The sequence below is a fragment of the Stegodyphus dumicola genome, chromosome 7 (genome assembly GCF_044657685.1).
Source record: "Stegodyphus dumicola isolate Sdum_Otavi_A_Nest chromosome 7, ASM4465768v1".
Taxonomy (NCBI): Eukaryota; Metazoa; Arthropoda; class Arachnida; order Araneae; family Eresidae; genus Stegodyphus; species Stegodyphus dumicola.
The window spans coordinates 175,409,054-175,429,620 of NC_140774.1; the positions used below are offsets into that span (position 1 = coordinate 175,409,054).

Genomic DNA, 20,567 nt, shown 5'->3' on the forward strand with positions numbered 1-20,567 from the left:
AAATGATAAAGCTAAAAGACTAGGAGCGAGTGCAACAGCAGACTTGTAAACTGCGAGGTCAGCGAGAGCGTAAAAAAACCTTAGCAAATCTTTTTGGGCGACTTTTAAAATCTGAAACATTTCAATTTTTTTTAAATTTATCATTTTTTTCTTCACGTAAATGTAAGGTAGTGCGAACAAAATCATACATACCGTTTGTTTCATGTGTTTGACAATTTTCAATGTCACGAAAATCGATTATAAAACCATTTCAGATTTCATTTAGAAGAATATTATGCTCGAGCTGAGACAAGGAAACAAAGCTTCAAAATCGAAATGCTGGGAAATTTACTCGTATATACCTTCGGGAATAGGAGTTTCCAGCAACCAGTCTCTCGTAACATTCAATTCAAGTAGCACAAAAATCTCCCACTAATGGCCCAATCAATTATTTTCTCTCTTTATGAATGATCTAGAAAGCGCTCGTGCCTCAAAATTCAACGTTCAGCAACACAAACCTATTGCAGAACTTCCAGTTTGCCAGCCATCAGCTAACGCTTTACCTCAGATGGAGCTTTTCCCAACAAAGAAGTATATGGTTAATCATCAATCAAATTCAGCAAACCCCTTCGCGAACTGTGCTTAAATATTCACCAGCTTTTAATGTTCTTTGACTGCCCAATTTTCTGGCCCCGAAGGAAAATTGATTCCTTGATTATTGATGAGCTGCCCGTGGTAAAATTCCTTATTGACCCCTCAGACCCGCTCTCCAGGTGTGGATTTGCCATTGCACTGCATTTCTTTTCGCTTCTGAGACAATTTTAAAGAATATGGCACTTTCAGCTTGAACTTAATAAACAACTTTCAACAAACATTTTTATTGAAAACAATTACTTTACATCATTGATTATCCTTCAAATGGCTGTGAATTGTGTGATGATAATCTTATTTCCGTTCATTTAACGCTTCGTTTTTTCGACCATAAAAAAAGGCAACGAGAAACGAATCCACGTTTTTATGTTAAGAAATAAAATATAAATACTATTCGCAATAAGTGTGTCAAAAGGATTTTGGAGCTGTCGTGATTAACGTACCCATTCTTATAAACAGATTCTAAAGGGAGTAAGGCCAACGATAATTTTTCGTGCGAAATTCGTGGATGTACTCAACAGCAAATCCAGTGACTCCGTACAGACATTAGGTTATTTCGAAGCAGGAAAGATGAAAAATGAGCAATGCCCTCGCCGGGACTCGAACCACGGGCCTCTCGAATACGCGTCGAGCGTGCTGACCACTACACCACGAAGGCATACTGGAAAGAGGGAGGAAATACCCTATATATTCCAGGCATGGCCTGTTATGACCATAAGACACACTTGTTTAGTTAAACACACTGCGTCCACTTCTGGTACCTCATATATTCCCCACCCCCCTTTTAAAGGACGACTGGTTATTAGGGGACTCAATCGCTAAATCCTGGTGGTAACGAACTATTGTCCACTACCTTTGAGTTCAGGCAGCACTGTAGAGTCTAGGTTATTTTGAAGCAAGAGACATGAATTATGAGCAATGGCAAGGCACTCGAACCAGTACCTCTTGAATACGCGCCGAGTGTGCTACCGTTTCACCACGAAGGCATGGGGGAAAGAGGGAGAAAGTACCTTATAATATTACTAAATTATGTGTATCATGTTTCCCTTTTTCAAATAAAAAAGTGTAGATTTATAAATATATTTACTTTAAAATACAGAACTAGGCTTCAACAATATTACCTTCATATAATACATTCTTTAAGTCCTCTGCTGTTCCAATGAAATCCTCTTAAGATTTAACGAGGACGCCCTAAAAGCTCCAAAAATGCAGACAGTAGCAAAAGGGTTAAATAATCATCTACAGTCTACCAATGGCAGAGCGGTAAAATCGCCAAATACTAATATTTTTACTCGGGTCTGAATCCCAGCAAACAGGATGGTTGCATGAGAGTTTTGTGCTTTTCTCATGTCTAACGTAGACACTAGTTTCCCCTAAAACGTTCCTTATGGAAGCGTCTTTTCAAATTGTAATTCTTTTACTTTAGTAGCTAAATTTAATTTGAAAAATGCTGACTACTACACTACGAAGTCATGCTAAGAAAGCGGAAGAATATAACTTATAACTTTAATGTTCAAAACTACGTTGCTAAAACTAGAAACTGAAAGATTAAAATCTCAACCCAGAAAATATCGAATAGGGGAAAAAAGTTATTAGCATTTTTTCCTCATTTAATAATTAATTCCTCAAATAAAGACATTGCAAGTATAAAGTTTAGTGCTTTCAGGTACCAGAAATTGTAACCAAACTTTAGACAGGCTGACAGCGAATCATCGCTAAGCCTAAAATAACATCTAAAACTTGAAAAGACCTTTGTCAAAACTAAAGAAGAATAGAAGTCCAGCACTTATGGTTAGGTAACGTAAAATAGCAGTAAGTTCATATTTATAATAAGCTAGTAGTCAAAGACTACACAGTTCAATTTAACACGAAGTTAGCTTAAAAACTTAACTGGAGTAAATATTCAAATATCGACAATTATGATGCAAGGTCTGAGCTATCAACAACTTAGTAAACTAGCTTCGTAAGGCAGAACACCCTCTGGATTACAATCTTAAAAAACCTCAGTTTAATTCCACACTATTCTGCATTCTGGCGTGGAAATGGAAACTACAAGTGACAATAAAGGTTTAAATTATAATAATTGGTTAATTAAAGTAATAAAACCCCTACAAATGTAAACGCAACATCTTATTTCAAAGCGTAAGATGATTTTACCTTATTTAATTTTTTGTTTTTGAAATAAATCAGAGTGCGTTTTAATTGTAACTTACTGAAACACGATACATTTTTTAATAATTACGGTTTTATTCTACAGAGACCGTAAAAACATTAAATTTCCTATTTACAGAATCCTTCCTTATAATTTAAATTAATTTCAGGAAATTCTATACCATATTTTCAGAAACTTTATAACTGAATGCCTAAGAGTAAATGAAGCCTGCAACCAATTTTTTTCTAGCACCTATACTAAAATATTATCACGCATTTCTTGATCATTCCTTTAATGCAAATTTTTTTCTCGGTTATATTGATTAATATAGAGACTCGGGAGAAGAAGATGAGTAAGAACTTTTGATATAGAACACTAGCCTTAAATACTATTAAACTTCAAATTACCTTATAGCAAAATAAAACCATTTTTGAAGAAAACAAACTGATTACGTGTCCTGTAAATACATCTGGGAACAAAATATTAGACTAGAATTAGAAATTATATACCGTATATACTCGCGTATAAGTCGATACCGCGTATAAGTCGACCCCCCACTTCGACATAAAAAATTCGTAGAAAATAAGAAACCCGCGTACAAGTCGACCCCCTACTTCCGAAATCGATCGAGAAACTTCGAATTTTTTTTTTTAAGTACTACATTTATTCAAAATCATCTGAGAAAAAAAGTAAATATACGATAAAAAATACCTTGGTAAATAAACAAAATCAAAATCTTTCAACGTCCGATTCATGGTCAGATTCGCCAAACATTTCATAGAACTCTTCTGTCGTCATTGGCTCGTCATCATGCATATTTTCAGTCTCGAACTCTGTATTGTTACAATCACTACTAGAGCCTTCGTCGTCATTTTCACTTTCAAAAACAGTATCATCTTACGTGCCGTCTAGTTCGTTGCTAATACAACATTTTTAAAATGATTTTATAATCATTTCAGAGGGTATTTTCGTTCCAAGCATCTTTAACCCACTGAACAATTAATGTAATATCGGGCTTTTTAATATTGCCTCCCTTTGTATATAGTAACCTTCTAGAATTTGTTCCGGAAAAGATTCGCGTACATAAAATCTATCTGCATTTTCCCTTTTTAAAAGTTAAAAGAAATATTCAAAACTGTTCAATTATTGCGTGGGCTATTTTTTTAAATTTTGACGTGTACGCCTGTTAATAAAAGTATTTCATGAATGAACAATAACTATTATAAAGGCTTATACGTACATAAAAACTATCTGCATTTCTCTTTTCTTGGCGTGTTGGCGAAACTTTTTATTGCTCGATATTGATCGGTTGTTCGGGGGCCGAAAATTCTTTGGTTTAATCGAAACTTACTCTAGTTAAAGTATGAAACTCAGTGATTAGTTCGTCACATAATTTAAGTCATGAAATTACTTCAAGTAAGTGACTTATTTGATAAGTCGTCCAATTTGAGTGCGGGAAGAAAACAACTGCATTATATAAAGAAATTTTTGAACTTCCGATTCTTTTAATTTTTTATGGCCCCGCGTATAAGTCGACCCCCCACTTTGAAGTCTTTTTTTTTTTTTTTTTTTTTTTTTTTGTCCAAAATATCTCGACTTATACGCGGGTATATACGGTAGTTAATAATATCGCTTACCCTTTCTGGAAACATCCGGGTATTGTTATCTTGAAATACCTAATGTCTTCAAAATGTACTGGTTTAAAAAAATAAACAAGCATCAAATGCCTGAAAAATGTCTTAATAAATCATGTTAAAAATATTTAGCATTTTTGTCAACAACATTAAGCTTGCTATAGAAAGGAAACCATTTGAAGAGCCCTTGATGATTGTATTACAAAAAATGACTATGATTATCCTTAATGACTCTTTTCGCAATAAAAAGAATCTGATATGGCTTGATGTGACTTCCCGTCAGTTCAATGTATTAAATAATAACCAGCTTTGAGTTGGACCGCCATTAGGTATTACGCAGCTCGGCACAATCTTTGCGAACTTTGTAAAATTCCACTGGAAGATGCTTCCCTAAATTCTAAAAATTATATCTCCGCTACATTTTGCTGCTCTTTGCTTCCGTTAAATTTTAAAAATTGTGCTGCTTGGTGCTTTTATAAATTCTAAAAATTTTTGCTTACTCTAAAGTGTGCTTTCGGATGCTGCCGCACTGGTTGGCCTGGCCCTGACTTTAAATAATGTATCACTTTCCGTTGATCGTTTGTGAACAAAACCTAATTTATTGTGCCAATAATTAAAAAGTTATGCACTAATACCAAATTTTGTATAATATTTTATTAGGTATTATTTGCAGCGTGTAAAAACTGGTTTTTCTAAATTTGTACCAACATATAAATGTTACTTGTTAAACTCTCTTTATTAGGCTAATCTTTTTTAATGCTTCTTTGTTAGCCCAAATGGGCATTAGCCCAGAAGTTTAATTAGTCCGAAAACGGGATTTTGTACTGAATCACTATGAAAGTCTGAATCACTTTTCAAATTGTTGCCACCAAATATTATCGCCCTATATTATATTTAATGAAATTAAATAATGGAGAATCTTCATGAATGTATGTATGTTTCCCGCATTGTGAAAAAACGACGTTACCTGGAGACATCAAATTTTGAATAACGTAATCCTCTACCCGAATATAGGCACCTGGAAGCCCTAATTCTCAATTTCGAATTTTTTTATTATCTGTTTCATATTTTGTAAAATTTAAACGAAATTTTATTTTAAAAAATTCAATGATTTCAAAGCGAACAATGGCAACACAGAAAGGGAAAAGCATCTTTATTTCCAGCATGCGAGTCTGTCTATCGTAAATTCTAAAGATACGCTGTTTTAAAATATTTTGCGATATCGTTGTTGAATTGAAATTTATGTGCTTTAAATGCGAAGAACATGATATTCAGTAAATAAAGGTAACACACAAAACGTTAAATAAACAACCCCTTTGAGCGTAATACAAAATTTGAAAGCTTTCAGACTTATTTTTTTAATTAAAAATTATATTTTATTGGGCAGTTGAGTTACATATAGTTTAACTGGTTTTAATTAACGAAAATTGCAATAATACTTTGAAACGAAAACGATAATTTTTCTTCTGTGTTTTTTCTATTGTGTTAACAAATATAAATTCATTTTTATTTGCACGTATATCCCTGAGATAGTTAAGTATCAGTGAACAATGTTCGTCCACATTGCAACAATATATCATAGTATACGCAACACTGTAATATTTTATGTTGCCAAACTGTTATGGGCTTCAATTAAGGTTCAATTCGGGTTATTCAAGTCCATATAAAATCTAACCAGTTCTTTATATGAATGGAAAAATTTAAATACGGAAAACATAAATTTTTGGAAGCTTGCTCTAAGAGTTAGCGTGGACGAAAAAATCTTCACATGCAGACAGACATCTGAGAGTACAAATAGTAAAGACATGTTGGGAGGAACCCAATTCGTTCTTATTCACTGAATATTAAATAACGATAAAAATATTTTTGAACCAAAAACATTACCTTCGTTACCTATTGCTGGGAGGTAAAAAAATAACAAGCTCTGCAAAGGTACTTATCCATTCAAAATTTTCCGTGAATTTTTGAATAAAAAGTTTAATAACCTAAAAATTGCGAAACGAAATATTTTAGTAGAAAACACTGAATGTTAATAAATAATATTTCAAAGAAAGAAAAAATATAGAAAAAGTTTCCAGTTTCACAGCGATGTTAGAAGTCTGGGACATATATTGCTTTCCTTCGAAACATTTGTTTAAATGATATCAAGGTTTTGAAAATATTCTCATCTTCTTGGTACCTACTTATTTTCTCCGATGGCGTTTCAGATTAAAATTTCATTATTGCTAGCAACAGAAAAGGTGAAAAATGAAATGACCTAGACAGAGGCAGCAGTATTTACTTGAATTTGCTTTTTTTATTGAGGGACATAATCTCTAAAGATAATGAATTCGGAAAATCTACATATAAATAGAAATATTTCTGCATGAATCACTACATTCCTTCCCCGATAAAAAAAGGAAGGAAATCGTATTGTTGTTTCCAAAATAAATATTTACTGGTTTATAATTTAATTTCATATGCTAATAATTATATAGAATAAATTAGGCTTGGTTGCTGAGAGAAGAAGTTACGTAATTGAAGCTATTTATACTATTTGCTACCAAACTTGTGAGTGCAACAGTTCTTGAGAACGAAATACATCATAAAAAAATAAATAAAAAAATTTTTTCGGAAGACGTTCTGTGTAACTTTATCTATTACATTATCATAAGAAAAGAAATGCAAAAAATTTTTCATTTTGTTGAAATCAACTACATATGTCAGGAAGTTTTTTGAAATAAAGACTTTGTCTGAAGGTAATTTATTTTCGTGTTATTTGGTTATCTTAAAATAATAATTTCTCAAATAAATGTGTTTGTGAAACTTATGCTAAGAAATACGATTCGTAAAATAGAATTTGATTATTCTGATTTTCGGATTTTTGCATTATATACATTTAAAATTATCATATAAATCTAGCACTAGATATTATGTAACAGGCAGTCTCCATTATTCATGATAAGGAATAACTAAGTATAATGAATAACATATATCTCATACAATAAAACTTAGTAATAGTTAAATTATTTAAATTTGAAAAGTTAAACATTTTCGTAGATTAAAAAAAAATTAAAAGCTTAATGGTTAGAAAATAAGGTTTCTAAAGTAATCGGGAAATACGAAATAAATATTCCAAAATAATTCGAACAAAGAACTAAAGTTTTATTCTAATTTTATCCTTTCAGAAAAGAATTTAATTATATAGTTTGCACGGGAAACAAAAATAAAAGAAAAATGTTATACTTAACATCTATCTTTCCATCGAAAAATAATTTAACAATATATTTGTTTTATTATATAACGTAATTTCTTGAGAGTCATAGCCTTATGCCAGTTATAAGCCATTTGCATTAAATCACATTGTACCTCAAATGCAACTAACTACTTTACACTAAAAATTAATAAAAATCAGAAACATTTTTGCTTATTTATATATTTGAAAATGCAACATTATCTTTAATTTCCTTTTTTTCTACGTATGAAATTGTATATGAAGAAACAAGATTTTAATAAAAATTCGATAAACATATAAAAGTTTGAAAAACCTACAATATAATTATTATTATACATTAGGGAGATCAGATGAAGTTATGATAGTAATGTTACGACACAGACTTAAAAAAATCTGAAAGGTTTCAGATTTTAAATTGCGTTCAAAGGAACGTTTCTTAACGTTTTGTGTGTTACCTTTATTTATTAAATATCATGTTCTTTGCACCATAAAATTCAGTTCAGTAGCAATGTCGCAAAATAACTTTAAAATGAACCTATCTCTAGAATTTCCGATACACAGTTCGACTCGCTGGAGATAAAAAGTTTTTTCCTCCGCCGTAGAATGTTGCCATTGCTCGCTTTTAAATCGCTGAGTTTGTTACTCAAAAATTCTTTAAAGTTTTACAGAATATGAAATCGATAATAAAACAAATTCGAAATTTCAAATTTGGTCTTCCACATGCCCATATTCGTAGGATGATTACGAATATGGGCATGTGGAAGTGGCACGAATATGGGCATCATTCAAAATTCAATGGCTCTATGTACCGTTGTTTTATCACAATGCAAGAAATATACATACATTTATGCAGATTTTTCATTATTTAATTTCTTTAAATATAATGCAGGACTCTAACATTTGGTGGCAACAGTTTGAAAAGTGATCCGCCGTATAGAATGATTCAACGCAAAATCGCAAAACAAAAACAATAGTCATTCAGGGACAAAGCCTCTTCGGACTAAAAAGGTGGGATGATAAATTTGGTTTTACAAGGTTTTTCAAGCTTAGTCGAACGCTTTTCTTCTCCTCAAAGCTTAGTTTACAACAAAAAAGCCTGATTTACAGTGAACGCTCCATAATTCAGATTTCCGCTTCTGCTCATGCAATTTAAACGCTTTTGTAAATAAATACTCTTTACAGCTCTGCTGTAAATGTGAATATCCTGCATATCACGAAACAGTGACAGCAAGAGTTTACGAATTATGATGAAAACTCTTTCCTTGTGTCTATTAATTTCCAAAAATTATTTCTTACTGTTGGTAATATATTATTATGAATCTAAAATAATTATGCATATTTAAATTATTCATCAATCAATTTTGGGAAAAAAAGAAACCTATTTTTTCCCTTGGACAAAACTAGTAAGGAATCAATAACAATGTTCTTACAGTGTAACAATCACTAAGCGCACGGAGATGGTTATTTAAAAATCTCATATTTGATTCTGGCCAAAGACACAGTTAATTTCTCAAAATCTGTCGCTCTTAAGTTCATCTCATATCTATAGAGCCTACAAAGACTTTCAAAGTTCCTTCGAAACTTACTTAGACACACGCTTGTCCTCCAACCGAATGATCCATGCATGCCTGGAAGCATTAACTTCCATTTTGCCAAATTTCCAACCAAATTTTCATTTGCTTAATTTATGATGCATGATTTTATTTGCACTCCCCACCTTCGGCCTTTGATTCTGGCTACGAACACTCCTAAATTAAGTTGCCCGGTAATTAGGAAAAGGCACTTAATACAAGCGTGGTACATACATATGCTTACCTAGATTCGTCTTTGTCTGGTGGTAGTGAAACAAAGTTGGGGAGGGAGATATTTCACAAAATCATAACTCCCCTCCCCTCCCCTTGAGTTAGTGTCAGCTGGGGTGCGAAAACCCGACCGCCGTTGGATAGTCCATCATAGGTCACGTGACCCGAGAACTGGTGGGGTGGCGTCGGAAGGGGTCGTTGGATTAGCCGCAAGGGACGACGGGACGCCTCGTTTAATTTCGCGCTCCAGAGATCCTTAGCATCAACCAGGGGACCCAGGGGCTTCACTGGTGTGGTGAGAGGTGGAAGGGCGGTGGCGGTCGTGGGTATGATGTGGAGTGTAACGCTGCGTTCAACATTCGCTGTTCTGGAGGAGTAAGAGAGATGTTTGTCGGCCTAATTTTGTTCTTTTCGATGCAACATGTGCTCGTGACGTTGTTGAGAATTCGTAGCTGTTCTTAATCCACTTGTAATGGACAACGAACTTGATCATGTTAAATGCTTAAATTCAGTTAATTCAATAGACTTGCTTTAATTTAGAAAATAATATCAAAATGAATATTAAAAAAAAAGGAACTAGCAACGAACTTTCAAAAATTTTACTGAAATACAATTTATTCATACGGTTAAGCCTCATCAATTAAGAGCAAAAACGCATTCAAAAATTATGTGATTATCAAAAACGGTTTTATCTGAAAAAAGTTTATTAAGGGGGCCTTATCTCATTCTCGAAAAGCGTTAGAAAGAGCTAGAAACTCAGTTTATTTTGTATAAAACGTAAGTTTCTAAAAAAAAAAAAAAATCTTCAAATTTCTGGAATCTTTCGGGACAGGAGATAAAAAAATATATAGAGAAACCTTCGCTTTCTACCACGCATCTTTTATATACTTTTTTATTTATTACTTTTGAAGATATGGTTATACCTTTTATATTTCTTCCACACTTCATGAAAAGGTGCATGCACACTCAAGTAACCCTACTCATGTGACGCCTGGCAAATTCCAGGTACTGTTAATAGATTTTTCATAAAATTTCTATTTTGGGATTGGGTCAGTTTGAAATTCGGCTCTGCCGTAATTTCTTTTTTAGCATAGCTTATAGAAAGCCCCAAATACATCTATTCCATTATACGTTTCTAATATTTTTTAAAAAATATTTGAAAGGATTAACGGAACAATCGGAACTATCGCAAAGGAGTTTTCTATCAAAATTGGAAACGGCAAGCATTTCAAACGTTAGCAGGCAACGCATGATGGTAGCCGTTTTAAATTCAGTTATTATTGACTCAGATTTTGAAATACCAATCGAAAATGGAAATATTGTTATATCGTGATAACATTTCTAGTTTCGAAATGTCATTTTAAATTTTCTAGTAAGTATGCCAGATGCATTATAGAAAAAGCATAGGATGCTCAGAATAGCTTCAAATACTTCAGTTTCTCGAAATGAAACGTAATATAATTAGTTTTTACTTAAAGGGACTCATACACCTTAAACCCCTTATGATCTTCGAATATGTGAATGTCGCAAGAATTGGGATAACTTATTTATTTTAAAAGCAATTACTTCCAACTTTTTATGGCTGACTACATGACTACATAATATAGATGCTTTCTGAAATCGTAATAAAAAAGTTCGTGTTGTCACAAATATTTTTATAATTTAATCCGCTTTGTGACAAAAATTTTCGTCATGTTTCTACCTTGCGCGCACAGTTTAAAAGTATCCGTTGCATTATTTAATTCCATAGTTTATATATAGCTTTTATAACATTTGGAAACTATTGTAAACCAAAAGAACTGAGAATTTCATGTTAAATTTTTATTTTATTTGGAGTTGAGTTTATAAAATATATTTTATTAAAAAAATCTGTAATATTTTCGTGCATAAAATTTTTTAATATTAAAATATTCGTCAAATTTTTGGTTCAGTAGGAAAATAAAGCCCGTATAAAGAATTCCATCTAATTTTAAGTATGTACCATTAGCCATTTTTAAAATATCATGCGCACAATGTGGAAACATGATGAAAAATTTTGTCACAAAGCTGATTAAATTAAAAAACTATTTGTGGCAACACAAACTTTCTGGTTTCCAAAGCAGCTATATTGTGTAGTCAGCTGTAAAAAGTTGGAGGTAATTACTTTTAAAATAAATAAAATATCTCAATTCTTGCAACAGTCACATAATTCGAAGCACATAAGGGGTTTAAGATGTATGAGTTCCCTTAATACAATCCACATTCAAACTTACGAAATATCATAAAGTTGAACTGTGATTTTTCATTATAAATGCTGTTATTTTAGATTGCCTTACGTAAAAAAGTATTTCCCGAGAATGACCAGTTCCATACAGTATTTATACTGAAGAAATAGGCTACATCAGCACATTAAAATAATTACGTCCTTTTATTCGAAACAAAAGCTTTATTTTTATATTAGTCAAAATTCTTTTGGAAACTAAGATATATTTTCGTTGAATTCAGAAATTAACCTGCTTCCAAATCAAAAGTCCTTTGTAACAAAAAGTACAATGTTTCTTTTAAGATATTTTACTTGTCTAGTTTTTAACTATAATAAATAAATATAACTCTTTAGTTATTTTTTAAACTTCTTTCACTCCGTTTATGTATCTCATCTCAGGAAACCATTTTTCAAATATGAATACCTACACATCATCGTATTATTTATGACAATCATGTACTCTGAATTAGCATCTGTTTTTAAGCATTAATTGCTTGAATGGCAAATAAATGTAAAGAAATTGCTTTTAAATATTTATTGAAAACCTGATGTACATTTTTTTGATGTTACAGGAAAAGCATTAAAAAGGAAATTTCTATGGTTTAAAAATATTAATTTCACCTTTCTTGCTGTTGAAAGGAGGAACTATGTCGTAAATTCTGTCGTAAAGTTGCTTTTGTCAGTTCACTGTCAAATAACTCAGGCAGAAAAAATTACTCTTTACGTCATTTGGAGTTGCGGCTCTAGAACGCTCAATCGCTAAAAAGCAAAAAGACGGTATGCCAGTTATAAGGATTTTGAGTCTCTCTCGTAATCCACATCTTTACAATCGTACAGAAGAAAACTAAAACAGAACTACTGAAAGAAGAGAAACAGCTTGTAGAGTCATTTGATTATTTCTTATCCTGGAGACGTAAAAAGTAAGCAGTGCCCTCACGGGCACTCGAACCCTCGAACTTTCTAATAGACGTTGAGTATGCTTACATTTACACCACTTAGGCATGGGAAAAGGAGAGAGAAAATACCTTGTAATCTTTCCCATTGATTTACTTGGGAGATTTACAGCCGCACCAAAATGGGAAATATCAAGGACTCAAGAGATAAAACAGTTCAAATAAAAATTGTATGATATTAACGGTTAGAACTGGATAGCACAGTAGTAGCTATGTGTCCTCTAGAAAAGAAGGTACTCATAAAAGTTTGAGGCTGTTACTTTATTTAAACGGATTTAAAATTTGATGATCATATAATTTTTACTTATGTATCAATCTTTTTTTGAAAAGAAATCAAGTAGAGTCTGAAACTGAACATATATACATATCTAAAATATATTCAGTAATCAAATACTTTATAGAGAGAAAATTTTGATGAATTTCATTTTCATGACAAAATTTTCACTCTTTGTATGCTGCAGTAATCCAAAGAATTTCCTTATGTAATGCAATATTACGCTGCAACAATACCTAAAATGGGGAGAACAGCATTCTTTTGGAACCCGAAGATGCAAAGTATTTTGAGAAAAGACATAGAACAAAGACAGAGAATAAGGGGGAAAGAGAGGGATGGAAGGATTGTAATTCTTACTCGATCGTAGATACCATGTTCGATATATCAGCGGTAGGATTATGACTTCTACTCTGCGCCAGCCCGATTTAATCTGGAATAGAATTTCGAAGATATTCGACGCTCGAGCTGTATCAACCATCTCTCGGTTGTCATGGCAACGGAGAATGGGTAACTGGATGCTATGTTATTTTGTGGCGGTTAGGGTTAAGCGGCTGTCATTCGTAACAATATCGCCGTTCTATAGGATATTTACTAGGGCATCCTGAGAAGGAGTCATATTCAACAGTATCAGCAAAGTTAGATTATCCATAAGACTTTTAACCTGCCTCAATGCAAATTTAAAAAAAAAAAAATTGAGACCTTGTTAGGTAAATGAGAATTTTAAAGAATAAACTTCTCTTTCAATTTTGGCTTGAAAATATCAACCTGTAATGTAATTTTTATCATAACCCTTTCCTCAGCTAAACTAGGGTTCGTCTTTAAGAAGAGAAAATTACTGAGTATATTCTCTGAAAGTTTCTTCATTAAGGCGTGCTTACTTTGAATTTCTACTTTTGCGTTAAAAAAGCCTTGATTCTTCTACTTTTAGAAACTTCAGTTTTCTACAGTTCTTCAAGGAGGAAAAATCGTTTGCTTGATTTTTGGGAACTTATATTAGTTCCACAAGTTCCAGTTATATATCGAGAGAGAACATTGTTTTAATATAGGTATTCTGACTCAAAATCGGACTTTTTCTAAAATGACATGCCTATTTTTTTTTCAATATTTCAATTTGAAAACTCAAATTATATCTAAATACTAAATTTGTAAAATTTTGTCAGAAACTTAACGAGAAAGTTTAAAAATTTATCTTGGCTCATCTTTTTTCATTTTGAGTCAAGAATAATTCAATTGGCGAAATTATGAATTCATGGTAACCTATTTTCCTTTTCATTTCATTGTGTACAAACGGCAAAAATGGTACAGCATTTGTTATCTCGAATAACAAAGTGCGCAAACCACATTTGGCGTTATTATCGCCTGTAAAAAATATGCCAAATTTCAAACGATCCAATATATAAATTCATGTATATCTTGAGAAATTTAGAATGCAAAACTCTTTTTTTTTTTTTTTTTTTTTTTTTTTTTTTTTTGCAGGTATGCTAGAAATATATCTATTTTCAGGTGATGGTGAAAATTTTGCAAGTTATATTTTTTTTTTTTTTGAAAAATGGCTAAAAATTACTAAAAAGTACAAATTAAAAAAATAAATCAGAAAATATCTGCGAATTTTATTTGGATAGAACCTAAATTTTGAATTGTGAAAGAAGGAATCAATGAATCAGTAAGTTTATTAAAAAAAAGAAAGATTAATATATACATACCATTTTCAAATAATACTTAGAAGCTAAAACTTTGAAAGATAATATTTTTAAAATTCCTCGTGCAAGTTTTAGAAAACTTGACACTTTGACGTAACATGAATCATAGCATCGACATATATAAAAAAATCGGTATGTCTTTTCAGAAAAAAATCCGGTTTTGTGTCAAAATATCTATGTTTAAACAACGCTGTATAAAAATCTAATACATATCAAGTCGCGCTTTCGAGACATGAAAAGCACAATTTCGACCCTATTGTGCAGAGTGTACCATACGCACTGTTCCTAATTACATGATGTTGTCTCTGACAGTTATATTAAGGTTATTTTTACACTGAAGCAAGATAACTCCTTTTTATGCTGTTGATATGGTAATTAAATTTATTTTCATTATCTTTTCCAGATTCGGGTAGCCCAGGTGACTTCGGATACGGGGCCCAGCCAGGCTTTTACGATTTTTTCCCTGGTCAACCTCCACCAGATGGAATGGCCTATCACGGTGTCCTCGGTCCCGGCCAAAATGTTCCTCCTCCTCCAACTAGTATGGAGCAACCCCTCTCAGCAGTTGTCGGACCAGGTAAAAAGATTTCCTTTTAGAAATGGAACTAATTTCGATTTTTAAAAATACCTAAAACTATAAAAAATCTGATCTATAATCATAACTTCATTGCTGGTCACGTAACAGTGCGGCCGTAGAACGCTTAAGTTTAGACTAGCAGTAACAAAGTCGCCGAAAGGTAGAACACGTTGTCCTACGGAAGTGACTTAGACTTCAGCTTAAACACTCATTTCTACCTCATTTACAGAAATCGTAATCCTGAAAAGTCATTCTGGCAGGGAAAAGAGATTGTATAAAAAGGCTTGTTCCAAAATAAAAATAACTATTGGAAAATGAAAGTAAACCCTACAGATATATTAAAAATCCTTCTTTCACTTATGAAGACAACAACGCGTAAGGATTATTTTATGCTATGCATTCTGAGAGAATAATGCATCTGTTAATTCAATACTGTTTAAATGGCAGCTACTTTAAAATGAAGCAAAAATGTAGTTAATTAAATATAACATTTCTTTCTTCCTCTAGATTAGATTTTTAATTTAATGAGAATTCTCAAAAACCAGTTCAGTTTTATTTTCTTTACTCCACTTGAGAAATCATCGCCTTTAGTGCATCACATTTTAACTAATCTAGGAAATGGTGTAATGAGGTTCAGCTGTATTAAATGGAAAATGTCTAAGGCAAGTTTTAAGAAACGCAGTTTTAAAGAACCAAAAAACTAAGTTACTTAACAACAATTCTGTATGGAATCAATTTAATGCGACAGTTCTTGACAGAATGAAAATGACGCTTTCACTTTACACGGAACCGAAACCTCAGTTTCATATTACCGAAGAGACCAGACAAAACAAATGATGACGAGGGTACGGGAAATTCTAATAGCAGTTCTTTGAATGTTGCTTTCGTCGATACAAAGTCTCTAATTTGTCACCAAGTTTAATTAAACTCAAAATATCTACCATCTGCCTCTTTCCGATATCGAAAAATCGCTCAATATTGGGACAGGAAAAAGAAATATCCAAGAAATGAGCTAGAAATCTACCGGCAAGGGAAGAAAAGGCCCGAAAATATGAGGTTTTTTCCCCCTCTTGCCTGATCAATGTGCAAATGACACCCTCTTTTTTACACGTTTTGGTCGATCAGTAATTATCGAAAAATTCCCCTTTTCCTTGATTTTTCAATATGTATCATCAGTTATTTTTTTGTAAAAAAACTGGGGGTATTGTTTCAGTTTTTTTCCCTCAACACCAAGAAGTCGTACACTTAAAATTTTAGTCATGGTAATGGATTAATATCTTAAAAGTTTTTGCCTGAAAATATTTCTTCCCGAAGTTGGTAATTAAGCGACTGGCTGAAATTATTTCTTAAAGCAGCTAGTATGGATTTGTTTATTAATTTTAGGAAAATGTGTGGCAACGGCTGGTGCATATTCTGTGAAACGTTTCGGCTGCAGAACAGCTTTAGTTTCAAATGACCTCGAATATGAATATCTCGAATTGTTTTATTAGAAAATATATTTATATATATATTTTTTTTATTTTTGTGAACTTTAAATATTTTAGTTTTTCTGTATAGAGAGTCGGAGTTAGCTAAAGTAAACATAGCATAAAAATAGCAAATATGTTATTATTGTAAAAATCATCATCATTTATTTGTGAAAGAAGAATAAACAGAAAAGAATGAATAGAATTATAACAAAATTTAATCTGTTTTTTAAATTAATCAAAATTCTGTCTTAAGTATTCACTAGTTTACATACATGTAGAGTTTTCAATGAAATAGCATGTGCCGCTCTGCTTCAACGAGTTAAATAATCTGCTCTTTTCATAGGAGACCTTCATTTCCTAGTACCTGCTTCTAAAGAAAAGCTTATACTAGGACGCCGTCGTGTATCCCACAGCGTTCGCCTTTCATTCATTTGAAAGAGATAAAAAACAATAAATAAATAATTAAAAGGATTTAAGCTAAACTTTAGCGCCATCTGTTGTGAAAAGTTGAAAAAAAAAAAGGATTCGAAGTTAAATAAGGCTTATGTCTCAGAAAAAGAAGAAAAAAGAAAAAAAAAAAAAAAAAGGCACTAGAATACTGCTCTTACTATTTACATTTGTTCGATTTCTCCTTATCTATATTTGATAGATTACTATCCACATTATCTACGCTTGACGATTTATTATCTGCATCTGATAGATTTGTCACAGATTAATATGGAACACTTCAATGAAATATGACTAATCTGCTGGATATTTGAGACGATTAGAAAAGACAATAAAGACGGAATATTTATTAATCTTTTATGAATTAGAATTTGATATTCATTATGCTCCTGCTGATGATGTAAAATTTTAACTCCATCTTAGTTTGGAAGGTACAAGTTAACGCACAGTTATAAAGAATATTAAAAGTTAAAAATAAAAATCTGAAATCAATTCTTTACGAACTGAACAGCTAGCTTTTTCAATAGAACTCCCTCCCTCCCCCCCAAAAAAAAACACTTAAAATATTCACTTGTAGAGACTTGGACGACAAAATCTGCAGAGAATCTGGACAGTTTTATAACATGAAAAAAGGAAGCACCACGAAATGACTATATTATTGTAACTGTTTTTAATGATGAAAGATATTTTTCATTGGTAAGAGGAAAAACAAAACAATGCCAACCTAATGTTGAACTTTTTTTAATTTTAAAATTCAAATTAGTGTCCTTTTCTATCGATTATTATCGAATTTAAAACTGAAATCTAGATAAATGGTATAATATAAAGCTGCTTTGTTGAAATCCTAAAGAAAATTATCCTGGCATTCAAAAGGCATGCCTTCTCCACACAATATTTCTTTACTCGCTGGTAATATGCTTGAAGAATTACTGAAATTCTCTTAAAAGTACCCTAACCGAACTACGTGCTCTTGTGCATCTGTCTGCATAATTTGTTAAGGCTTTTTCTTCCTATTGAATCTTCAGGTGGCTCTTTAAAGAAAAACACTTTTTTCTCATTTATTATCAAGAGAACTTCAAAAGGTATCATATTAACATTCACCTTTCTTTCAAATCTACAATCTGATAGAAAGACGGAAATTCTTTAAAATGATCTCAATTTAAAACACGGTTTAATTTGTAGATTAGAAATTTGCAGATTATATTTCAAGTCTGAAATTAGTTTCTTCTCCTCTTTCCGACGAATTTATATTTGCTGCTAGATGGAAAGATCTATCTTTAAGAACTTATTAAAAAAGGATAATTAAAAGATGGAACAGGAAGGCTTTTTATAATAATTTTGAATGGGAGAAATATTCTCGCTCTCTTAAGAAGTGGCGAAAACAGTTCTTTACTCTTAAGTGTAAATTTTGAAGAAAACATCGCAAAGTATGTTTGTGAATTTATTTCCTTGAAGTCGTATTTTTTATTCATCGAGTTAATATTTCCTTTTATGTATCAGAAAAAGACTTTTTATTTCATTTTGTAATAAAAATGATAGAGGGAATGTAACATCTTTCTCAATAATTTCATTTATTTTTAAATCCTTAGGGGATACAAGCTATGCTACTAATTATCCCAGAATTGCATTAATTTAAATGAATGTCCTCCTTTCATGATCTCTGGAATCCTTATGGACTTCTTCTAGGATTTTTCGTTTGAAAGATGTGTTGCAATAATTATATGTGACATTAAAGTTTCTTTAGTCGATTTAAATAGAGAAATTTAACAAAAAAAGCATTCAACTAATAGCATAATTTGCAAAAATCTTTTTAAAGCATTTTATGAATGATGCATAAGAACATGGATGTTCATCATATGCTATACTATAGCTGTTCTTAGTCTAAGATATAGTAGTGCTCGAGTTTATAGAAGTTAAATATTGGAGGATTCAATCATACAGTGAGTTTACGTTACATCAGTGTATATGATGATTTTATGTTAATTAACCAACTATTAGGATTTGAAATCTTACTATAACTTCTTTTTTTCAAGTCCTCACCAAAATGCAAATTAGGTGCAGAGTATTTAAGCTGACGCTTTAGATGTTTTATAGTAAGAGCTTCTCTCAGCCTCGCTTGCAGTTTACATCCTATGGCCAACTTTGTTAAAGCTTATACCGGCTATGGACCGTTTTGCTAGACGACTAGTGTGTCGTTAAATACTTGAACCAGCTTAATTAGGCTATTCTGTGTGTGGTCTCAGACTGCGTTATTTAAATTCAAATTTTCCTTTATGTTATTTTAAGGATCAAAAGTTTCGGAGTTTTGTTTTGTTGCGCAAGTGGTGCCTTTTGCTAAATTCAAAGAGTTAATAAAAAACGCTATTTTTAACCATCGTAGGAATTTTGTCATCCTAATTCAAGTTAGAACGGTTCAGATTATCGACTTAATTCAGACTGGAGACTGATAACTCGATTCTCTATCTAGTAGGATCTGAAAGACATTTGTTGTTGTTGACTTGTTCATGTAATTCATGGATGAATGCTTGCCAGAGCCTCGAGAATAATGGACTTTTACATTCAACCCAATGTTGAGGAAAAGCACCAAAGGGTGTGTTCGACAATCTCCCATACCTCCCCTACTACTAAACCACAGGACAGGACTTTCGCCATATACTTAGAGTGCTTCCATGCCACAAAGACATTATACATTTATTTATAAACATCTAGGCCTTCTCCGGCACTTCGGTACCACAGTAGGCCTTTCATAACCATTGTACCAATGGGCGGCCTAAAATACATTGATTTAAGATTTTTCACAAGCAAAAACCTATAAAACAGCATGTTTATATAAAAACTTTAATATATGAAAATATATGAATTCTGTACTTTTTAAGTACACCCATCACGGAAGAGCTGAAGAAAAAAAAATGACAAAGGCACTTTTTTAAGTGTGTCCAGAATCAAATACACCAACAAATGGTTTAACACCACGTTTCAAAGTGCTGACAGTTTTGCTGCAAGAGACAAAAAAAGTTAGTAAAAAAATTTGGCATTTTATGGAAAGCCATCTAAAAATACCCGTATCTTTGAAATTTTATACCTTGAAGGAACTGAAAGAATTTGCTATGAGTGTTCAAGCAGGCCTAGATGTTTTCAGAAAATATTTTGATAGTGTAACCTTTTCTGAATCTACATCTCATTTTGTGCACGGTCCCTTACAAATTCTGAAAGATTATATCCCAGTCATCTTTTAGATATGGGTTGTCAGAAAGGAGGGACTGCTTGCAACCTTTTAGCTATTCCGTATTTAATTTATGAATATAAAAAAAATTACATTTATTCAAGTTTTGGTATTTATCAGCATTTTCTACACTTTTTATTGTTTAATTAGTAACAAAACGCGTTTAAAATTAATTAATAAAACATGTTAAAATAATCTAAATCTAAATAAATGCATACATATTTTTCAAGTTTTAGGAAAAAGGAGTCAT

General features: G+C 32.0%; 1 protein-coding gene and 1 non-coding gene across 3 annotated transcripts in view; one reads left to right on the forward strand and one right to left on the reverse strand.

The window, feature by feature from the left end:
- The window catches only part of LOC118181844 (LIM/homeobox protein Lhx5-like), a 425,656-nt gene that overhangs the window by 397,805 nt on the left and 7,284 nt on the right, over window positions 1-20,567 (forward strand). For both annotated transcript variants that reach the window (XM_085821076.1, XM_085821078.1), the window contains one exon: window positions 15,005-15,178. In XM_085821076.1, coding sequence (XP_085677202.1) covers window positions 15,005-15,178 — 174 coding nt within the window. The remainder of the gene's footprint in view (window positions 1-15,004; window positions 15,179-20,567) is intronic.
- Window positions 1,216-1,288, reverse strand: TRNAT-CGU (transfer RNA threonine (anticodon CGU)). Its single transcript has one exon. It is a non-coding gene; the product is annotated as a tRNA-Thr (tRNA).